The 23577-nt window shown below is 41.3% G+C and overlaps 1 protein-coding gene across 3 annotated transcripts in view; it reads left to right on the top strand.

Moving 5' to 3' along the window:
* Positions 1-19230, top strand: part of TASOR (transcription activation suppressor) — a 97098-nt gene extending 77868 nt beyond the window's left edge. For 2 of the 3 annotated variants that reach the window (XM_088472671.1, XM_088472670.1), the window contains 7 exons: positions 1165-2084; positions 4061-4183; positions 6877-7036; positions 7155-7263; positions 9086-9264; positions 9353-9511; positions 18092-19230. In XM_088472671.1, the coding sequence (XP_088328797.1) occupies positions 1165-2084; positions 4061-4183; positions 6877-7036; positions 7155-7263; positions 9086-9264; positions 9353-9511; positions 18092-18567 (2126 nt within the window). In that variant the 3' untranslated portion in view covers positions 18568-19230. Of the gene's footprint in view, positions 1-1164; positions 2085-4060; positions 4184-6876; positions 7037-7154; positions 7264-9085; positions 9265-9352; positions 9512-17967 lie in introns of all 3 variants that reach the window. The other variant, XM_088472672.1, reaches the window with a different exon arrangement.
* The last annotated feature ends 4347 nt before the right edge of the window (positions 19231-23577 follow it).

The following is a 23577-nucleotide window of genomic DNA, read 5'->3' as shown; positions in this document are numbered from 1 at the left end:
TCCAGTGATCGGGGCTCCGGGTGATGTTTTCCCTCTGGTCAGCTGGTCGCCCATGCTGCACTGGGGCCAGGTCGTCACCTGACAGGGTCCCAGTGCAATAAGGGATGTCAGCTGACTGGAGCCACGAAGGACATCACCGGAGCACAGAACACTGAAGGTAAGTGTGATTACGGGGGGTGGGGCTTGGCGGTCGGCGCATGCGTCGACACGTCACGGTATTTTTTGCGAAAATGCTATGATAAGTGTGCAGAGGGGTTCGCAGTGACAGAGCTTTATCGCAAGCTCTGTCCCTGCAAGGGAATTTTAGTAAATCCCTGTGATATTGCCTGAATCCGCAATGCGAATTCAGTCGGTAATATCACACTACAATCTGCATTACAAATGCGGATTGTAGTAAATAGAACCCAATGATCCCTATGGCTACATGCATTTTCTGAAAAGTATCAGTGAGTTTTCACCAACAAGTAGATCTTACTAACTGCTTTGGGGCTCGTTTATATTTGGACGCAAGTCAATTTTATGACACACTTCTCAGATGTAGTAGTACAATTCCGCTGTGACGTGTGCTTATAGGTGTTGCTTTCACAATCTTCCTAAAATGCTTTTTCAAAAGTAGACAAGTATGGTTTAAACTGAAATCCTCTTGATTGACAAGCATCAGGATGTTAGGAATCCTTATGACCATTTGTATTTGATTCCCCATCACCAGAAAAAGTATTTCTGAAAAAGTTTGACCTAAAGGGGAAATCCAATTCTGGACAAACACTTATTTAATATCTGCTGCTCCTTCACCGCATAATGCCAATGAGGACTGAAACCTCCACCTGACCTTCGCCTCTCCCCTGTCCTGCTCTACAGGAGAGCACAGGACATATCGTCTGTACACACTGGCCTACGCGCACGCGATAGATCGGCCATTATGTCGGCCACTGTGCATCCAGCCTTAGTTATGTCATTTGCTACATGGAAGGACTGCAAGTAAGAAAGGTGTGATGGTCAAGAGCTGGACTTCCTCTTTCACATATGAGATTTCTCGTAGCCATGTTTTAAAAAGGATAGGCTAACTTGGATTTTATGGACAACTTCTTTGCTTAGTCCTAATTACTGATATAAAGTTGGATAATAACCATATTCTTTTATTCTTTGTGTCCATGTCTAATTCAGGCTTAAGTCTCACAGAAGAGCAGTCTGTTTATATGTCCCCAAATAATGCGCTTCCAAATGATCCAAGAGTTCATTATGTAAGGAGGAACAGAGGTTCTGGCTATTCTCCACTTGAAGAGTACAGGAAAGGAAAGAGACGGCCCTCTAGGTATGAGAGAGGACCTTACAGAGATCACACTACAAAGAGAGGACATGACTTTTTTAAAAGCCGACACTGCGAGAATGGAGTGATTGAGAGCACGGTGCTCGAAGTCTACAGCAAATTTACCGAGCAACTGCAGGAGCTTTTAAGTGGAAAAGATATTTCATTTACTGCCACTTCACCACCTTTACTGTCTTCAGACGAGAGAGTGGTGAGACTGTCAGACTGGCTGTACGCACAGGCCTCAAGTATTCCAGTGGACCAATATATAGAGGAACTGCGTGTAAAACTGGACAGTGTTGTAAATTCATACATAAGTCGTTCAGAGATAGAAAAGTTTATTAGTATGGTTGAAACAAAGGGACCAGAGGAGTATTTTGCGCAGCAAGCGGACCGTATAAGTGTTCCTACACACACTAAAGTAGAAGTTTCTCAGACATTAGAGCCTTTACAAAGCTCTGGACTGAACGGAAATGGTGATGTAGAGCAGTTTCCTCTCAATAATGCACAAGATCCTTCACTAGGTAGCAATCCTACTCCGGTAGATTCGTTGCCCCAGACGTCCCAGGATGTTGTGCCGCACGATCCAGAGAAAGTTACATCTGACATGCCAGACACCATCACTGCATCACATACAGCACTGGCAGATTTAATAAATCAAATGCATCCTGAAGTATTCAGCAACTTGGTGAAGATCTTCTCCCATGTGAATAAAAATATAGTCAAATTCTATATTCACGCAGAGCAAGAAGACAACACAATATGCTGTGAAATCAAGGTAATGGAAGTACAGTGTTCAATGTATTTAGTTAGAATTCCTGTTTAATAATTTACTGTTAAAAATGTTATATGTGATTCAGAGATTGATGTGAGCTGTATTAAAGGCATACTTGCCTACCCTCCCGATTTGGTCAGGAGCCTCTCAAAATCGATTGCCGCTTCCGACCTCCGGGAAGGCAGGCAATCCTCCCGGCTGCCGCCCACCCCTCCTATCCCCCCGCCCCACTTACCTTAGAAACCCTCACCGCGGGAGGGCCGGTGACGCGATTCACGCTGGATCACGTCATTTTGGCTCCGCCCCCTGCTTCACAATGCCTGTAATATCGGCATTGTTTAGCGGGGGTGGGGTCAAAATGACGCAATTGTGTGGCCCCGCCTCCCGCTCTGCCCACAAATGTCATCTGGCCGTCCCCGCCTTCTCGCGATGGCCATGCCCCCCTGTCATGCTGATCTGGCTTCTCCCTCCCGGAAGGGGCAGCCAGAAAGTCGGCAAGCCTGATTAAAGGTCTGTACCAATGCTGGTCAGTAAGTTTCCAAAGCAAGAAAAACAAAACAAAACTCAATGTTGACATAATAGCTGGGACCATTCTTGTGTTGCAGGGTTTTAGTGTCCCAGCCAGTGGTGTGAAAGTGGGTATAGTGCTTTCCTGGCTACATGATCTACATTAATATATACTGTAGCACTGTTGAGCCATAGCACAAACCCTCTAACTTTAGAAGGGAATGTTTTTGTTCATAATTCAGTTTTACTGTAATTGAACTAGACAACATTGTAATTGTTAGATTTATTATGTTTATGTGCGACACACCAGGCAGGAAAGAGGGACTGCACGGATTGTGATGGGTTCAGGGTGCTAGAATGAAAACTACATTATATATTATGTATTAAGTATAATGCACTCCCTGCTCCAGTTTTTACACTATCTGTGTAAGGTATGCAGTATTAAAGGTGCCCACACACATACCGATCTGCACACGATCCCACGATGTGTGCGATTTCCCCTGAACTCTCCCCCGGCAGCCCCTACACATGTTTTGGAGTAAAAAGCATAAGATCTATCGTCCTTCTTAACTTTTTTTTTTTTTTTTTTCCCCAGTGCATTTTGTCCCAGATTGTCAGATCTGCCCTACTGCATGGCACATCTGACGATGCGATGTGCGACCAGCGGGGACGCGCATCGTGATCGTGAGTTAGGGCTCACGATTTCCTCACGATTTGGCCATATTTTACACGATTCGTCAGAATCGGCCAGATCGTGTAAAATATCGCTATGTGTGTGGGCACCTTTAGTGTTTTATTTATCCACATTGAATTTGGAGATGTCGTAGCAAAATGTATAAATCATTGTCTCTTGAAAATGCACTAAGATTCCAGATGTTTATAATGTTTTATATATTTTATTGCATTGCAAATACAGCAGTTAGTGTGTGTATTTTTAAACCGCTTATCCTCTTGAAGAGATTTGTTTAAATTAACTTTTTAGTGCTGTCCTATAATTTTGTCTTCAAAGTTGAAGCAGGATGGGGAATTATTTTAGAAATGTAGCACAATTGTCTATACCATGATTACCATGCAATACATTGTGGCAGGTATCCTATTAGCCACATAAGTTTTTTCATGAGAAAAAAGCTGGCTTGTAACGAGACGTTTGCCCGGTGGTCATGATCAGGCTGTCCAATTAGAGACCATTTTGTTCGCAAGAAAAATGAACTGTTTTCGCGATCACTGCAACAAAAACAGGGCTGATTTCGGGGATTTTGTTTAGCCTGCCTGAGGCAGGTGGAACACAGTCCTCGATAAGTGGCGGCTTTCGGGGCTAATCGGATAGCCCCCACCAGATCTATTAGCTGCGGCAAATTATCGTGGCTAAGAGAATACCGGCCTATGTTGTATACATCTGTAGTGTTTTAAACTGGCTTCTTTGAAAAGTACAAAGTTTGTTTCTAAATGTGGTTGTATTTCCTTTGCTATAGGATTATCTGCTAAAACTTGGCAATCTACAGTGTTACCCAGAGCAGTTTTTACAATGTAATTCTGTCTCTGATAAACTGCTAATAATTATTCAGAATGAAGACATTGCCTACAGTATTCATAAGGTGAGTCGTGTGAATGAGTGTTAAGATGGGTCACACTTGTCCAATCATCTAGGGATCCAACACCCAACCAAATTTTTGACACAATTCTACTGGAGTTCTAGGTCGCACATACAACACCCATTGTAGCATACACACCTGTCCAATTGTGCTGCAGATCTCCAATCTGCATATGCAAGAAAAGATTGTCACCGTATACACACACTTCCAACCTTTGCCAGACCGACTGCTACTCACTGCTTGAGGGATGAATCTGGAGAAGAATTTGACCAATCAGACACAGGAGCGTACGCAATTCTATAGTGCTAATGTGATTGGCTGTTGGATCTCCTGAGTTTAAAAGTCTTTTGACAAGACCAGACGAACAGGATGGGGTGAATCTAGGGGTCGTGTGAGCATCCACACTTTACCAGTGTCAGGCCAACTGGTAGGACGGAAGTCGGACTGGATAAGAATTGGACAAATGTGTTACCAGCGTTCGATTTCTTCCGAGATTAAAATATTGGAGATTTGACAGTCCACTGTTTTGCTCTATAACTTACAAAGTAGGTTTAGTTCTATTTTAAACATGGAAATAAATTTGGACCGGAAACACAACCATCACCCATTTGTAGAGTTTATTAATAAAATTATGTATGCCCATCAGTAAGGTTTTTCACTTGCTCAAAATGTCTCTCCAAATTACCTAGTGGACAGAAGTGTGAGTCAGAATGCCAGCTGTTCTGGTGAGGAGTTCCGCTGACTTGGCAGAACCAGTCTGCAATAGATCTTTAGCCCAGGATCTTGTTGAGCTGACCGCGCACTGCTAATCCCTGATCTCTGCTCAACACTCTTGGGTGCGGTCTGGACCAAACCTTTACCATAGGTTCCAAGTCTCACTCATGCTGCCCATTCTCTAGTGGATGCTCCCTTGGCATGTTTGACAAACACCATCACTATTCCTGTCTCCAATGCGATGATCCTTTTAGTATAGAATGGATGGATAATTCAAAGATCTCTTTAAGTCTGTTTATGTTGCAGCTGAGGCCTCTCTTAGACCCATCTATCTCATCTGTCTTGGATTAACAAGGGAGTCGATAGGTTGTCAGAGAATCTGTTGAAATGCTTGCAGACTGGAAAATTGCTGAAGTTGGTTGAGCGCATCTGGGAGGGGTCCAAATACCTGGGGAATGTGGCCATTGATACTGGGTCTAGGATTTCAGCCTCCGTAGTCATAGCACACCATATACCTTAGCTTATGGCCTTGCACGCAGATGTGTATTCTGAGAATTTGAATTACAGTTTTTCTTAAGTAATGTCATCTTCCTTAGTCTCAGTGTGGATAACGTTCTTAGCCAGGCCACATGGAAATGGAGATATATTTCTCCTTCATCCACTATCAGATTCAGTAAGGAACGCAGTTGCTAATAGGCACGCAAACGGGCGTTGTTGTGTACTGCGCATGCGTACGCATAGCAGTGCGCTTGCGCGAACCAGCCATTGTGATCGGAACTGCGATGGCAGAGACTACGCAGACCCATTGCAGAGTGATTGACAAAAAGGGGCGTTTGTGGATGGTAACGGGGGGGGGAGGGTCAGTGCATTTGATAGTCGTTGCATGGGCGTGCATAAATTAGCCACTGTGATACCCTACGCAGCCTGAGGTCTCATAGCGTGCGTGGAAGTTAGCAATTCCTGAGTAAGGTCAGAGCTTGTGCCAGTGTGTGTGAGACTGCGATGGTACTCTGTTATCGATGGTTTCGAAGTCTTGCTAAACTTTACAGATGTGTGTAAGGTAAAGTGGGCATCCTTATGTAGTGCTGCAGCGGCATTGCGATCACAGTTGAACTGCATGCATAATCGCTATTGCATTCCGTAGTGAATCAGGCCCACAATGCACTGTCATTTTGAGAACTTCTAATGTGCAAGTTATTCACTGAACAAATGATCCAAAAAAGCCTTAAGACTTGCCCTCTTATTGCTCTGCAAATGTTATATATCAAACTACTTCGGTGCAGTCATTATTCCGGGCATTCCAGCTTACATTAAGTATCATAGGCAATAATCTGCAGATGTGAAACATCACACATGGGAGTATACTTGTTCTCTAAATTGCTAATAAGCATGGCTGATCAGATGGAGTAGAAAGGAGTGTTCATAAACCAGGTCATGTTCTAGCTTTGAGCTTAGATGCCAGCAGCTTGCATTGACATGTGATTTTAGCGTGTGAGGACTAATATTAAGCTATAGTGAAGGGTTTGGAGGGAGTGTAAGCTGGGCTTTTCAGCTGCAGAATCATTCTGAGTGGCCCAGTAAGGACAGGTTATACTCTAGTAGAAGAGGGAGATATTGGATAAAATCTGTGTCATTAGAACAAACACTTCGGCAAATTATTCCTGCTCCTTTGGCACATTGCAGACAGATCAAACCATGATGGTTTGGTTGGTGATGGTGTCCAGTACTAGGAAGGCAACACACCCGGGAATTTGCTCTACTCTGCGCAAGATTGTGGCATGTAGTAGGGACCACTGGCATACCTAATTCACTCAGTCACATTACTTTATTTCAGCTTTGCAATGTTGCCTTTAATTATTATTTTTTATTGTATTATCTATGTAAACTTGTCAAAAGTGTAAAAATATCATTTTAAATTGGCCTTTAGATTATTTGTGCTTTGTACCCAAATTCCTTATTTACTTTGTTTTTCTTTAAACTAGATCCCATCCCTGATAACATTGAAGAGGCTTTCTTGTGTCAGTTTTGCTGGTGTTGACAGTTTGGACGACTTGAAAAACCACACGTATAATGAATTGTTTGTGTCTGGAGGATTTATAGTATCTGATGATACTGTGCTAAGCCCTGATCCTGTCACAATTGGTAAGATTTTTCACACCTAATCTTCCTTGGCAATTGGGTCTAATTTTTTTAACTTTAGTATTAAGCATGGCACATATATTTATTTATTTGGTAATTGGTGCTATATATTTTCTTATAGATGAATTGAAAAAATTCCTGCTGTTTCTGGAGCTAGTGAATAGCCCTGAAGAAAAATGGCAATGGAAAATACATTGCAAATTTCAAAAAAAACTGAAGGAGCTGGGAAGGTGAGTGAGTGATTGTATTGCAAGTCGTCTTGGGGTTTAGGGAGGAACAGATGTCTCATAGGTGGAGGACAGAATTGAGCTGGAGATTTAATTACGCCAGGCTGGGAATAGTGATGTGCGCTAGCTATTCTGCTTCCTGAAGTGATAACTCTTACGGCCCTCTTACCTTGGACAAACTACAATAATGGATTGTGTGGAATTTCCCACTGACATATAGTGTATAATATACTATGCTGGGTACAGCCACCCATTCATTCTCTTTTTTGCATTTGTAGATCTACTAACAAGCACCCTGTCTTTTAAAAATGATCTGCCTTGGAAATGCCTCATTTTAGTTTTTTTGGCTAATAGTTGGGGAATATGATGCTCTATAGCCATCTCTTCTGGTTACCCACAACCTCTGTGAAGCACTAACATTCTTTTAGTGTGTGTATCTATTGCAATGTATTTGGGTACACCTGTATGGTAATGGAAATATCTAAGCGACCAATCATTGGCAGCGGTTTAATTATCTCAAACTGGTGTTCTGGAAATTTTAACGGACAACAGTCGCTGGAGTATGGTGCGCAAAACAGTATGCAGTCGGGAAGCCGGCGGACGTAATCCCGACGGCCGGCTTCCCGACTGCTTTATCCTGGCGAGGGTTAAATGACAGGCGTCTAAATCTAGACCCCTGTCATTTTACCGACACCGGGAGACCGGCGCCCGGCATCCCGATCGAAGTGATGCCGGGCGCGGATAGCCGCGGGGGGTGGGGTGGGGGAGGGTTAGGTTTAAGGTTCCTGGGGGGGACGATTTAGGGTTAGGCTCCTAACCCCGGGAGGTTAGGGATAGGCTAGAGAGAGGGTTAGGCACCCCCTGGGGGGTCTTAGGTTTAGGCAGAGGGGAAGGGGGGGGGGGGGGGTTAGGTTTAGACACTGGGGGAAAGGTTAGGGTTAGGCACCCAAAAGGAGGGTTAGGGGAGGGAGGCTAGGTTAGTAAATACTTACATAGGGACGATCCGGATTTTCAGCCATGTCGGGCAGCCACTGTCGGGATTTGAACCGCCAGACTTGTGTCCGCCGGTAATTCATACCGATTCCAGCAAAAAAGACATCCAGTAAGCAGCAGTTTGTGAGGAAAAAATGCTGTTTTGTTTGTTAGGACCAATTAAGCATTATTAAAATGACAGTTTACCAGAACATTGCTTTTTGCCCTCAGCCTTTTTATCTTGGCTACTTCCAGTTTGGGAGTAAAAGGCAGGCAGACCTATGTGCAAAATAAATTGCTTTTAAAGGGAATGTTCATTATCTTCTGTCTTTGTTATGGAGCCTAATTGAAACTAGAATCATGTTAAATGGTTCATCTGCATCTCCATGCATTTAGGAGAAAAACGCAAACTTATGTCTGTGCTCAAAGTACGTTGATGCAGGATAATATGCCTGGTCACAAAGCACACGTCATCTCTAATTGGTTCCACGGACATCACAGTGAGTTGGTCTCCACAGTCACCAGATCTCAAGAGCAACATTGGAATGTGGGTGGGAGGGGAGATTTGCCGCAATAATGTAAAGTAGACGAATCTGCAGCAACTGCGTCATGCTAGGTTGTCACCTTGGACCAAAAATTTTTCCGGCACCCTGTCAAATCCATGCCCGCCAGAATTTAAGGGAGGACCTACCTCATACCAGAAAGGTGGTGTATCTAATAAAGGGGGTGTGTGTTAAAACTGAACTATTGGAAGGAATTATGAAACTTCAGAAGATTATTTCATACATTTAATCCTATATTTTTCTTTTAAATGTATATTAAAAATAAAGCTCCTCTTATGTTTATTATATAGGGTGAACAAACATGCGCTGAATATTTTGGCTCTCCTAAACACATATCAGAAGAAGCACCTGGTTGAGATTCTTTCCTATCACAACTGTGATTCTCAGACCCGACAAGCCCCAGAACTAGACTGCTTAATTAAGCTTCAAGTTCAGAACATACCGCAGCGTCACCTTATATTTCTGACAGGTAACCTTTCTATGCCTGACTGTGACAGCTATTAATACCATGTGACACTCTAACGATCCATTCATTTTTGTTCATCATCCTTTTCCAGAAAAGAATGCATCCTTATTTGCCAGTTATGCTGAAAGTGGGATTGTAGTCGCAAGGATGGATGATTTCATGAATAATTTTACCAGTCTTGTTGGTCATCATGGTTCCAGTAGTGAAGAAAATTGCTTATCACAGCTTGCGAATCAAAAGAACCAGCCAGGTATTTAGCATGTTATTGTGCTGACCACTCCGATTCAGCCACATCTTATTGTTTATGTTGATCTCTGATTATGAATTACACTTACCACTATGTCCTTGTCCGGGTATACTGGGTGTAGTATTTGTGCGTGTGGATAGGGTAAAACCCTAGATAATTTTGGTGCAATCTATGAAACGCAGTAACAAAACCTTACCTCATCCACTTAACACTGCCACATGAGTTTTATGAAAAACGTTGCTTACAGTACAAACTCTTAGGATGTAAGTGGTCACAAAAAAGAGAGCCCCAATAGATCAATTATATGATGCAGTTGCCTATTTTATGTTTGGTATTGAAACAACTCATTGATGTTAACTGTTACATTGTGGATACATTTTATATTAGTTTCAGGTGTATTTACCATTTTTCTTCCCGAATCAATTTTACAAGAATTTCACATCTCTTGTCGGAGAACCTTGCTCCTACTACTATTTATTTAGCTGCCACTGTGTGGCTTCCTACTTTAATCCATTCCTCTCCTCATGTCATGAGGCTGCTGCTCTTCCAAGCAATGCTGTCTTCACTTGCACAAAAAGCAGGTCACACTGACAAATAGGTTCCAATTTGGCAAACTTGACTGGCGATTTTGCTATAGGACTTAAAGTGCCCATTTTTTTTAAATGCTGTTAACGCTTTAAAGTCTGTAGCAATATTGGAAGAAAATCTACTTGCTCTTTCATCCATGGAGGACACTGGTGCCCAGACTCTAGCTCCTATAGCCACGGTTCCAAAGTGTTAACGTCTCAAACAGCACAGGCTCTTTCTTCCCTATACAGCTGCTGCCTACACAAGTGCCCGGTGGTGCAGTAGCCATGCACTCACCTGGCAGATCCATTGGAACCCCACTCTGGTGGCCAGAGCACTTGCAACTGGGTCAGTGACACCAGACGACCCCAGAGCACACAGCGGGGAAGCAGTTGGAGCAATTGAGGCAGCAGGTTAGCAGCAGTTCTCCTCCCGTGGCTACCCAGGGTGGGGGGCTCAGTGGCAGCCTGGTTCTCCTTTTCAATGCTGGACCATCAGAGACATAATTTGCAATTTGTTTGCCATTCAAACAAAGGCAAGTCCATGGGGATCAGCCATGGGGGGGAGAAGCCTTAATTCGGTTCTCTCCTTCCCTGACCTTTGGCACGTCCCCTTATTAGGCTGCCAGTCAAAGCTCCCCCTCTCCTCCTCACAGGACCTGTGCAGCCATTTTGCAACTCTGCTTACAGTCTGTTTACAGAGAGGGACTCTACTCCTGCCTCCCCTATACCTCACATTCAGTGTCAGGTTATAGTACCTTCTCTACCTTACCTTTTGGTCCTAGTGTAGTTGGAAGTTTCTGGTGATATTAAAACTTTAACTTTTTCCTGTGTGTTTGCTGTATGTCAGGCTGTCAGGTTTAGGCTGTTAGTCTTCTTATATATGTACACATACTTGCTGGGACACCTGGCATTGCCAGGGTTGAAAAATGGACCTTGAAGTACATCTGCAGCCTAAATTTTTTACATTGCAGAACAAATGGCAGATGAAAATGTGCTTGGAGTAAATTAGTGACTGTCAGTACAGTGTGACAGATGACCCTCCGTATCGCTGCTCCTCCGTTGGAGCTTTAATTCACACCCACCCACCCCCCCCCATTGGTACAGATCAGCCTGTGCCTTCAGATCAGTGCAGTTTTAGGCATCGGAAGACATCCTGATCAAACTTAAACACAAATTTCAAATCAGAGCCTCCATGGTCTACTTAGTAGGAGACATGTAGACTTCCATGGCCATGATGAATCATAGCCAAAAATCTAAACCTGGACAAACTATACCACCATGCCAAACTTGGTGGGGCTAGGTACAAAACTCTCGCCGTGCATAAAGGAGAAACAGACACAGATACTTTCTCGCTTATTAGATAGATATGTTAATTATTTTGCCTGTTTACTATATGCATATTATCACCATTACTGTTGAAATTTGTTTCCACTTGTATCTGTTCATTTAGTTCGACATTTACTGAAATTGTTAGTTTCATTGCAGCAATTCCCAGGATAACCACTTATAATTTTATATTTGATGTGTGTGTGCATGCATTCCACTATTTTGGATGGGCAAACATAAATTCCAAAGGAATTCTTCTAAGGCTAACCAGGAGAGGGGCACTTCTTGCAGAAACAAAATAGTCTAGTTCAGCCCAGGATCACAGGGGGTCATACTCGAGGGCACATCAATCGGTTTCCCTGGTGGTTGCCTCCAGTGAATGTGCCTATAGCAAGACTGGTGAAGTCCACCACTCTCCCTATTACCAATGTTCTCTCTCTTAAAGACACAATGGATAGTCCATTAAGTGGACTGTTGGGGTTGTCCCGATATAGACATGGTGGCCTCCAGTCACAATCAAACTTCCCCAATACTGCTCCAGAGCTTGAGTTCCAGTGGCCCTTCTGGTAGACACCTTGTCAGTTCCATGGGGGTATTTCTATAATTCATCTATTCCCTCCGATTTGGATGCTAGCTCAAGTACTCTGCAAACTGAAACTGGGGTGCGGATCGGCCATTCTGACTGCTCCAGACTTGCCACGCAGAGTTTGGTATGCAGATCTTTGTCGATTGTTGGTAGCCCTTGGCGTCTTCCTCTCAGGCTGGATCTTCTGTCCCAGGGTCCATACCTACACCAATCTTCCTGCTGTTTTCGCTGGCTCAAGTGAAAGACTGTGATTCTCCTATCTATTTCTTCTGCTCAACGGGTGTCTGATTTTAGTGCTTTATCTCATAAATCCCCATTTCTCATTTTTCATCAGGACCCTGCACCAGACTTGATTTATCTTCTTAAGGTGGTTTCTAAATTTCAAATAAATCAAAAAAAATCATAGTACCCTCTCTTCTGGAGACTAGGCCACAGGACTTCACTTTTTCCAATGCTTCGCAGGATATGGTGCTGGCCCTCCACATTTACATAGACCGGACCAAGGATTTCCTCCGATCGGATTTGCTTTTTGTTCTGTATGATTTTTATAGAATGGGTTGACTGGCTGCCAAACACACTCTGGCCTGTTGGCTAAAATTAGTAATCCATCAGCCTTGGGCTTGGCAAACAAACCAGTTTCGGACTTCGGAGGTCGAACCGATAAATATTAAACAATACATAAGATACGACCTCCCTATCCCGACCGTTCCAGGAGAGCTGTCATCGGGACAGCGTACACACCTATACAATCCAACGCCCATTCTCTCGATATTGGATGAACAGCCCGATTATTGATTGTATAGGTGTGTACCCAGCTTTAGAGCCCAGTCCAACCAATCAGTAGGCACTTCCTGGATGGTTAGATGGGGTGCCTCTGCAGCACAGCTCTGCCGAACTACTACGTGGTCCTCTGCACATACCTTAATAAAATTCTACAGATTTGCCACTAGAGATGCTAGTTTTGGGCATCGGCAGCACCGGAGCTAGTTTTGGGCAACGGCAGATGGGGATGACAGCTTTAGAACATCCCACGGTTCCAGTGTCTCCCAAGCGATTTGGGTTCTTACCTGTTAAATCCTTTTCACTGAGTCAATAGGAGGCACTGGGTGCCCTCCCTTAAGCCCTAGCAAGCCAGGAGTGTATTTTCCTGCACGTGCACACAAATTCTGAGTTCGCTTACCTCTTGTGTGGCTGTTTTTTCCTCCCCCTACTCAGTCCTTGGGCTTTGTTTTAGTATTAACTGTTTGTGGCAGGGGGTGGGGTATAGGGGAGGAGGAGCCTGAGTTTCAGGCGTTAACTCTTTGGTGCCCAGACTCCTACAGCTCTACCTATACCCCCGGTTACAGTGTGCATGGACTCAGAGAAAAAGATTTAACACTTAAGAACCAAAATCCCATATTTGCCAAATTGGAACATCCTTGATTTTGCCCCTGTCGGTCAGTGGTTCAAGATTGGGTTTAGGCAGGTTCTAACATGAAGTAGAACCCATTTCAGACTTTGGAATTTTCCTTTTAGTATAAAAATTTCTGGTTTACAGAGGTTGTTTTTTTTTTTTTTTTTATGGTTCAGGCAGTGCTGGACATCTTAGAATCTTAAATTCTGAGTTTCCACAATCTCATCTACATTATTTTTTCCCTGAACCAATCACAGCTCCGATACCCATTTCACACTGCACTTTGGTCCCAGATTATTCCCAGGTCAGCCCTTTTCACACTGAACCCATGTCTCCCCTACAAAATAGTGTGTAGAGATCAAAAGTGAAGGTTCCTTGCTGATGTTATCTCAGTGTTCCAGTGCAATACAGATCCAACAATTAGCAGCTCAGTAGCGTGACCTGGGTAGAATAACTCGGGCCACACCGTTCACACTGCAAGCTACCTGGACATTGGATCCGTGTAGACCCTTTCACACCGAGACAGGGCCCAGGTTGACCAGGCAATATCCCGGGTCAGAAGCTTGGTGTGAAAGGGGTCTTGGAGTACCTGTGTGATGTGGTTTTGAATGCCGGTCTTGTAGGGTCTAGAATTCAACCCTATGTTATAAGACGACACAGGAAACTCTTCACAATTCACGTTTTTTGTTTTGTTTTTGTTTTTATCCAAAACTCTGTGAGTCCTTTCTTTGGTTCTTTAGCACGAGTGGTTAGGCCTGTTGTGGTAAGGCTTCTGTTACTCATGGAGCCTAGCAGATAAGGCAGCCTGGTTCACAGGACCCAAGAAGAATAACAAGTCAGGGACCACAGTTCAGCTCCACTACATAAACCTGGGTGATTATATATTGTGAACTTGGGGATCTGTCATAGATTTTCTTAGCTTCTTACCCAGATAGTTATTTACCAAAGGTCTTCCTGGAGACAAGTCAAAGGGATACATCTTGCTTTGCAGGAAGTCATTAAGTCTTTACTGTACTTAAGAGTAGTAGTTCCAGATCTGGAACAAAGAGGTTGGGACTTTACTGCAAACCTTCCTGGCGCAAAAAACAGATTGGTCTTTTCGTCCTATTCTGAACTTGAAGTCCTTGAACACCCAACTCGGGCTGGACATATATTTAAATATGGAGTATCTATATCTGTCATACAAAGTATGGCAAGTTAATGGTATCTGTGGATATAAAGGGCATGAATTTGCACATACCCATAAGGGAGGAACATCAGAGCCTTCTCCAGTTTGCAGTGTAAAACCAGCATTACCATTTCGGGGAACTTTTGTTTAGTCTGGTGATAACAACACTACAGGATTCACGATCATTTTCTTCTATGGTCTGCAGGTAACTGTCATTCTTATCTGGGCAGTTCAAAGCCAGTTACCCTGTATGTGCTTTAGACCATGTGCTGGACCCTGGAAACCCATGGGTAGATTGTTGATTACAAAGTCGTGCTTTACCCCTTAACTGCAAAGTTTAGTTTTTCTGGGGCTATTGTCCGACACCCAACAAGGAGGACAGGATAATCTAGTTGCAGGGTCTGGTGGTGTCCTTTTTCGACATCTGTGAATTTTTTTTGCATAAGAATCTGGGGCTCAAGGCTTTGACCTTCTGAGCGGTTTAGCATGCACAGATTTGCTTAATTGTGGGGACGTACAATGGACCACCCTTATGTCAGCCTCTAGTTTGGTGGTGGACAGAGCACCTCAGTTGAGGTTGCCATTGGATGCTGTGAAAGTAGATGCCAGGAGTTGGGAAGAGAAACAAGCTTCAGGCTCATTTGCATTGTCTTTGAACCCTGCATTAGTAAAGAGATGCCATTTCATGAGCAGAAAGGCAGTCTGACAACACCATGGTAGTGGCATATCGCACCAGAAGTCCACTTGCCATGAGAGAGACCCTCCAGATTATGCAATGAGTAGAATGGATAATGCGGTTTTTCATTTTTGGGGCGGCGACAATTGGGAAACTGATTTTTTTTCAGCCGCAGGATCTTCATTTTGGGGTATGGTGAGTTGTTAACTCCAGGTTGACTGAGCGTATGATACATGGACATTCTCAACATTTTCCTAGTCTTCTATCAAGGCCTGGCCTGTTAAGGCCCTTTTCTTCACCTGAGTTTACAGTGACTGGCTTAAAGGCATGGCTGTTTGAAAGCATTATCCTTATAGTAATGGGCGAGTCTGAGAAGGTGACTTAGGCTATGCTTAAAGCAAGGAAATCTGCTTCTGCTACATAGGGACATAGAGTATGATATACAGTAATCTTATGTTGTAAAGGTTGAAGTTTCAGCTCTTTTTGCTTTTCTTTCAGAGAATACAGACTATGTTCCCAGAAGTTCAGATGTTTATGCAGGGCTTACAGCATTTACAGCCTCTATTTTTGTCTCCTATTATTCTGTAGAACCTTAAAGTTCCTCACATGACCATTTTACCGGCTAAGACATTTTCTGAGCTGGGTGCTCTGTCTTATGTCTCCTTTTTTATTTTCCCATGAGGGCTGGATTGTTCCTCAGACTAGCCTTCTGTATTCAAACGTGATCTCCTTTTTCACATTAATCAAGATATTGCATTTCTGGCTTTGGACCGTGTTCAATCTGCAGAAGAATTGAATCAATTTGTTCATTGGAGGTGGTCAGGGTATAAGTGGCGTCTGAAAGACAGAGGATATCTTTCTTTTTTTTTCAATATGGAGTTGACTTGCGTACATTGGTAGGTTATTACTTCTACCATTTGTCAGGCTTACAGTGGACCTAGTCAGCCTTTTCTTAAAATCCGGTTAGTGTCTCTTAGCACAACACTGGGCCTCACATGGCCCACCACATAGTTTTCTATTCATACAGCTACCAAATTATACATGTTTAATGTGTGATACTGGTATGTAAGTTTTGGAAAGAAGGTGCTTCCACTGAGCTTACCCACACTTTGGAAAAGTCCCAAAGCTGCCCTTGTCTCCATTAATAGGTGAATAAGAAGATACACATTTCATACCTGGATTTAAAGAAGAAGATTTCATGTGTCTGTGGCACTGGGCAGCCGACATTTAAGATTTGTTCTTAAAATTTTACATTTTAGGTGGACATTTTTCTATTCCTACTTGATGTTAGTTTTTCTCTATCCTATCATGGGGCTGAGTTAAACATAACTGAATGTAACCAGCTTATATAGAGGGGAGGAGCAACAAATTAGAGTTCATATTTAGAGTGACCAATCCTGGCACCAGGATTGGTCACCTTTATGCATGCTTTTTTTGATACATTTTGAGTAGGTTGAGACTCTATTGGTTTCAGTCTTGGTGCACTTATATGGTAAGAACGATATAATTGCAAATTGTTGGGGTAGTGGTGCATGAACTTAAACTTTTAACCAAAATGTTCAGTGTCCAACAATGGACTAAAAAAAAGGATTTCTCAATAGTAAAAAAAAATAAAGAATCATGCAAATAATCACAACAATTTTTCTCTTTTAGACATTATTTGCTTTTAACAATGTAGGAACCTGTTGGTATTTCTCATCGAGACATCTGTTATGTTACATAACCATGTTTTTGTCATTGATTACTTTTATGACCACTTGCATCCTACCCAGCTTGCTGTATTGTACCATGCATTTTCTATGACTGCATAATTTGTATTACCATATATAAAATATTTGAGATCAGGTGGATGATGTTTTTATTTAAGAGTAGATCACTGTAAACCCTGCATTTAAGAAGACATCTTGCCTTTACACATAAAATGTATGGACTTTGCATGGCTTACATTAAATAAGTGGTTATAATACAGCACACATACAAAGAAAACATTGTCACATATCTCCTAGCCTTAATGCAGACCATATGGTTCAGCATGAGGCCAATTTGCTAAAATAGAAATACCAGAGAACAATCTGATCTAAATTCATTGGATCATTTTGAGGCCTAATGAGAACCAAATCCACGTGTTTGGGCTGATTGATATGATTGGCCTATAAACCACCATGTTATCCATGACAATGAGAATATATATAAAATTGTTTGCATTTATCCTAATTTGGTTAAAGTAGAATCACATCTCTACTCGACTTTCAGAGTCCCTATTCTTAATGAACGTTACTGCCTCACCGCAAACAATTCATAATGTATAGACTTTAGGTTAAGTGGACCTTATTCTAGCATCACACTGACAGGTGGAAAATAGGAATTGCTAACAATGCTTACTTCTGAATATTAAAACCAAAATAGAATTCTTAATAAATAAGAATTTTCCAAAGCAAGCATAGAGCAATATTTTGTTAGCAGTAGTTTTTCCTTTTCTAGGAATTATTTGAAAATATGTTCTAAATCGTCCCCATACTTATGGATTGCAGTAACGTCTGACAATCTTTAGCCAGTACTTATTTTGCTATTTACAGAGAGGGCCTTCTTTCTAATAAACCTTTCCCATCTTCTCCACTCTTCATTCTGTTTGCCAGATATTAAAATCTGGAATTTGTAACCTTTCATCGGCGAGTTGGGATTTCCCAATAAACACATTTTTCATGTTTTCTGAACAAAAAATCCTAACTTTTACTCCAAAGGTCCATCACTGCACCACATGTGATAGAAGATGACCTTGGCAAAGATTGCTGACCTTGAACAGACTGCCAGAGTGAGTAATATTTTTATAACCATTTACTTAGGAAGCTTCTTTTTGTAATACAGCTCCCAGTGAAACTGAAGAAAAGGAAGAAGAGGACATGTCACTAGACTCAGGGGATGAAACACCACAGATTGAAGTATGCGTTGATGCTGCAAAGTTGAATCCTCGCACAGACGAATCTGTAAGCCAGTCAGAATTTGTACTCCCTCAATCTGAAGGTCCAAAAAACGAGACTTCTATAATTGGTTCTGATTGCATGCAGCAGTTAACACCTGTCTCTACAACTGGCTCAACAATGGGTGACAATAGTAGTGCAACAGGGGGTGACCTGTCCAATAATTTTCAAGATTACCACAGTAGGCAATCGGGCATTTCACATTTCAACCTCCTCACACATCAGACATTTCTTGGTTCTATGGTGTACCCCATGCTAGGTAACCAAGCAGCAGAAAACTATTTCCCAAATTCGTACAACCAGTCAATGGAACAGAATACATCTCAACGTTCTGAGCGGGATACGAAGTGGAATGTAAAATAGATATGTTTTTGTTTTCTTTCTACTTGTGAGGTTGTTGAAATATTTATATATAAAATGACATTTTGTAAGATTTGTTCTGTTTCTTATCCAAAGTAAAATACACATTTTATTACATATGGAGGGAAAACATTTCTGACTCTTTTTGGAATCATTATGGCATGTATATTGAACATTGGCAAGTAAATAAATATTTTTTTAAGTCATTGTATTGAAAGGTTTGCACTTTTTAAGTTTTAAACGTTCGTTCTCTTCATAACTTCTAGTTTTCAACATATTTTTTTTTTTTTTTTTGGCTTTAAATAAAAAAAATCCATTGTGTACAGTTACTTTACATTTTTTATGAATTTAGCACCCTTTCTTTAATCATTAACTCAATGTTCTGTATAGATTTAAAACACTTTTGTTTTTTATTCTAATTTTTACCTAAGGTGTAATTAAATGCTTACAAACCTAATAGACTATTAAATGGTGCAGTCTTATTTACAATAATAAACTCTGTGCACTTAGTAGTTTAATAGTATAATTAACTTTGTTACCCCTGTGAAGCATGAAATCTCTGCCATATTATTTTTTTACATTTCAGTTTTGTTTAACTGGGATTGTCACTGATTTATATAAATCTTATGTCCCAATCCATTGCATTAAAATGCTGCTATCGACAAATATGTTTGAATGTTTCCATATGTAGTATTTTATTTATTTAAAGAAGAACTAAAGGAGTATCCAAGCTACACACACACACATGCTACTAGACCTCTCAGAACTACTGGGAGTCTGTGTAATGAATGAATGGTACACTCGGAATGGCAACTTTTCTATCCCTTATGGTCATGGTATAATGTCCAAAAACACCACATTGCCCGCATTGCAAGAAAATAAAAATTGTGCTTGCTTATAGGTGGTCTAGCACTAGCGTTTAACGCAACCCAGGAAAAAAGAAAACAGACCTAATTTCCCTATAACCTCCTTGCTCCTCCATTTTAATGTTCACCCCACACCCCACCCCACACATTCTTGCATAGGAGGAGGGCACAGAGGTTCGGGCTCTAGTTTCATTTGTATTGTGTTTTTTATTTTTCTTATGAGGGACAACCTTGGCTGTTTCCATCCCCTTATGTTTGTTTGGTCACAGGAATCCATCAGTCCTTCAGCTTCAGGCCATGTGGGCCCTAGCCACCTGATGTAAAAAATAAATGGGTGGTCTTAGCAATAAGAGGCAGGGATCTATATCAAAAACCTCCTTTCATGTAGTGTATTGGTGCAGATGGTGTACTCTGTAGCAGAATGGCTTGTCGCACTGCCTGCCTACATTTCACTATTGTGCCGCTTTCTATCAATTGAGATGGGAAGAGGCTGATTAGATTTGCGAAAACAAATGACCTGGATCAGTTTGGAGCTATATATGGTTTTTCTTTCACCCATATGGGGTACACTGTAGTATAGAGGCTCAAGCTGAGATTCAGACGCACTCCATTTTGCTCTAAAAGTCTAGCCTCCTCTCTGGCATGTTTTGCACATATTATTGTTGCTTTCAATTTCCATGTCAAACCTGCTAAGCAGCAGCTGCGTGCAAAAGCCACCACTTCGCAAATCTTTACAGAAGTGCGAGTTGTTTGGCATGCTTAAATAGCAAATTGTCAGGCACATCACTTCAATTCCCTGAATATTTAAGTGGAAGAAACCTAATGCTCACCTTCCGAAGGTCAAAAAGCCTTTTATATAACACATTTACCAAACCTGATTGCAACCACAAACATCCAAACTCTTTGGGGTCAATCCTATTAGGTGCGAGTTGCTATTTTCACTTCGAATTCGCACAGCGAATTAATTTTGCAATCCAATTAGCAACTCACACTGATCAGTCGGACTGAATTTGCAACTTTCCACTCGCACCCCCTGAGGGTGAGAGATGGAAAGGAAAATCTTTATTTTAAACTTAAAATGTCGGGACACTATGCTGAACCCCTTGGACACCCCCCCTTCCTAATGACTAAGTAGGCATTTGGAAGTTCCCAATTAACACTAATTACATGTAATTTTTGGGGGGTAAAAAAAAATTCCTCAAATTACCCCTAAATCAACTTTTTGTTAGTTTAGGCACCCCAAATTTAATTACAATAATTTTTAAGTTGAGAAATAATTTGAGGGCACCTTGAAAATTTTAAAACAAAGTACCCCAAAATCACCCTTTCCTACTTTTTTTTTTTTTGCATTTTTTCGTTTAATTTGTTTGAGATTAAACAAAAAAGTTTGTTTTTGATTTACTTGAATTAAAAAACACCCCACAAATCAGCCATTTCACACCATTTAAAAACCTACAGTACCTTCTTAATGCCCACAAACAGCAGGACTGTATAGAAGGCTAACGAAATTCAGTTTTAAGGGGTCCAGGATTGTCTCTCCACATTTTCATGAATTTATCGCAAATCTCATTTGGCAGTCAATTCACTGCCCTCGGCTGTGAGTAGTGCCAATAGCCATTTTTAATTGGATTGGAGTATTCTCGGGAGCGCGCTTCGCTATGAAGTGTGCAAGTTTCAAGAAACAAACTCTCTACTCGCCATTCGCACCTAATTGGATTGAGCCCTTTATCTTCAATATGGTGAAATGGGAGTCCCTGCTTATGGAATCCTCCTATACAGCACTTTTCTAAGACCACCATCATTCTGGTTCAGAATTCTGCAGCCCTAAGGAATAGCACATATAAGATAATCAAAGCAACTCTTAAGTCCAAATATATTGCTTGCGGGCAATCTTACTGTCCGGCTGAGTCAACACGGCCATAGACAGGGGTGGTCAGAGCAACTGAAGGAAGTCATTCATGGGGGAATGTATCAAGCCTTTTAAATAGTGGAGAAGTTGGTCATAGCAACAGCTGGCTTCTAGCTAGCATTTATCAAGTACATGCTGTAAAAGGATAGGTAAAAGCTGATTGGTTGCTTTGGGCAACTTCTCCACTCTTTAAGATGAACTATAGTAAGCCTTTCTACCCTTTTGGCTTTGACTGACACAGGGTAGTCATTCTCATCCTGATAGAGCATAAGAGGTTAGGCTGCTACTCAAAGCTCTTCTTGATTCACCAACCAGACTGATCATTTTAGTTTTTTTCATAATCTTAACTCCCTCATCATCCAGCTCTGGGTGGTCCAAGATTAAGTATTTGAGGACTGTCAACATAGAACAGAACAAAATATGGTACCCATGGTCATTATGGATGCATACTAGAGAAGTCAAAACTCCAGAAAACACCAGATAAATGTGCTTGATCTCAGTGGTGGTCAGCACAGGGTACTTGCTCTTTAAGAAAGTGACCTAAAGATCCATAAAACCATGCCATGGCAGTGGCATTTATGAATCAAGGAGTCACTAAGTTTCCTTCTTGTGCAAGAAACCAGCAGGATCATGTGATTGGTGGAGTGGAATGTTCCAGCTATAACCATTGTGTCCATTCTAGGGGCTCAGTCCTATTTGGTGCGAGTTTGTTACATGAAACTCGCATACATCACACTAATATGTGCACCGGAGTGAATTAGAAATGGCAATTCACGATCGTTGCTGCGAGGGTATGTGACTTCTGCAACATGCAACCTGGGAGAAGTGCATGAAAAAGTGGGGAAACTATTCTGGACCCCAAAAAAGTGACAGGCAGGATCATGTAGAAGGCTTAGTTGTCATAAGGAGAGTACTGACTGTTTTTAAAAGGGGTCATTTGGCTATTTTTTTTGCACTTTTTTTTTTTTATTGATGTTTGAAAAATAATTGCAAGCAAGTGTTTTTCAGCAAATTAGTCTTTGCAGCATTTTGGGGTACAGGAAATTGTCTATTGTTTTTCAGTGTTTCTATACAAGTTTGTAAAAAGTCGGAATAAACACTTTTTATTTCTCAATTGCAAGTTCAAAAACCCCTCTCCCATCAATACAACACCCCCACATACCTGTCACACATCATTTAACCCATTATTGATCTATATATAGAGAAAAATATTCACCTGAACACTGACATCTTTATTGGCCAAATGATGCTATTTAAACTCTTCCAAGTGCCTGATTGTTCATTGGAGGGGGGTGTACCAGAGGTTCTGTATTGGTACCAACAGTAGTACTTTAAAGATTTTGCTTATTTTTCCAGTTGCATTGGGGGTACGCACAATACATTTCCTCAGAAAAATGAAAGTGCGTTTGGAAATGTAATTCGCAGTGTGAGTTGGCCGTGTAAGGGGCTCGCTGGTCCCACCTCGCAGCTAATAGGATTGAGCACTAGGTGTTGTAAACTGGGAAGCAGATGTTCACCTCAAGAATGCACTACACTCATGGTAATGGTCTAAATTAGAGCATATTGCCATGTTAACATCTGGCTGATTCTATCTTACGACATCTCTCAACCCAAACACAAATTTACATATCCGCACAAGTACCTTTTATTAATAGTTGTCCTTTCTTTATGATATCAATATTGTGTGTGTGTATGTACTAAAAAAAAAAAAAAAAATTCTCTATATAGAAAATTTAATAATAATAAAGGTGCACCCAGGAATAAAAATTACCACATACAGAAAAAGTATTCCAAAATGGGGCACTCGGACTGACTGAAATAATCAGAAAATATTCTTCTTATATTTTGATTCACATAGATATTAAGTTTTCTCCTATTTCATATAATTTAAGGTTCAAAGTATGTACAAATGCTCATGTTAGAAAAAAAAAGTTTTATTAGACTATCTAAAATCATAAGCATGCAAAACTTTTTTTTAAATAAAATCTGTATATAGTTTTAAAAAACATATTTAACTCCAAACAACTCCTCCTCAGTGTGAAAGAATCATATATTTAATAGAATATATATAGTGCTTCTGTCATTTAAATAATGACCTATTTTAAATTCGTGCCCTCCACTATTAATGGTTCACCAAACATAGGATCACAGTACAGTTCACCAGATATTCTTTACGGGATCACACATCAATAAGCATAGGAGTTGCCAATACACATTATTGTGTATTAGATTTTTATA

This window comes from Taudactylus pleione, unplaced genomic scaffold (genome assembly GCF_031769625.1).
Source record: "Taudactylus pleione unplaced genomic scaffold, aTauple2 ptg000128l, whole genome shotgun sequence".
In the NCBI taxonomy this organism is placed as follows: Eukaryota; Metazoa; Chordata; class Amphibia; order Anura; family Myobatrachidae; genus Taudactylus; species Taudactylus pleione.
This window is presented reverse-complemented; position numbering and strand designations above follow the sequence as displayed.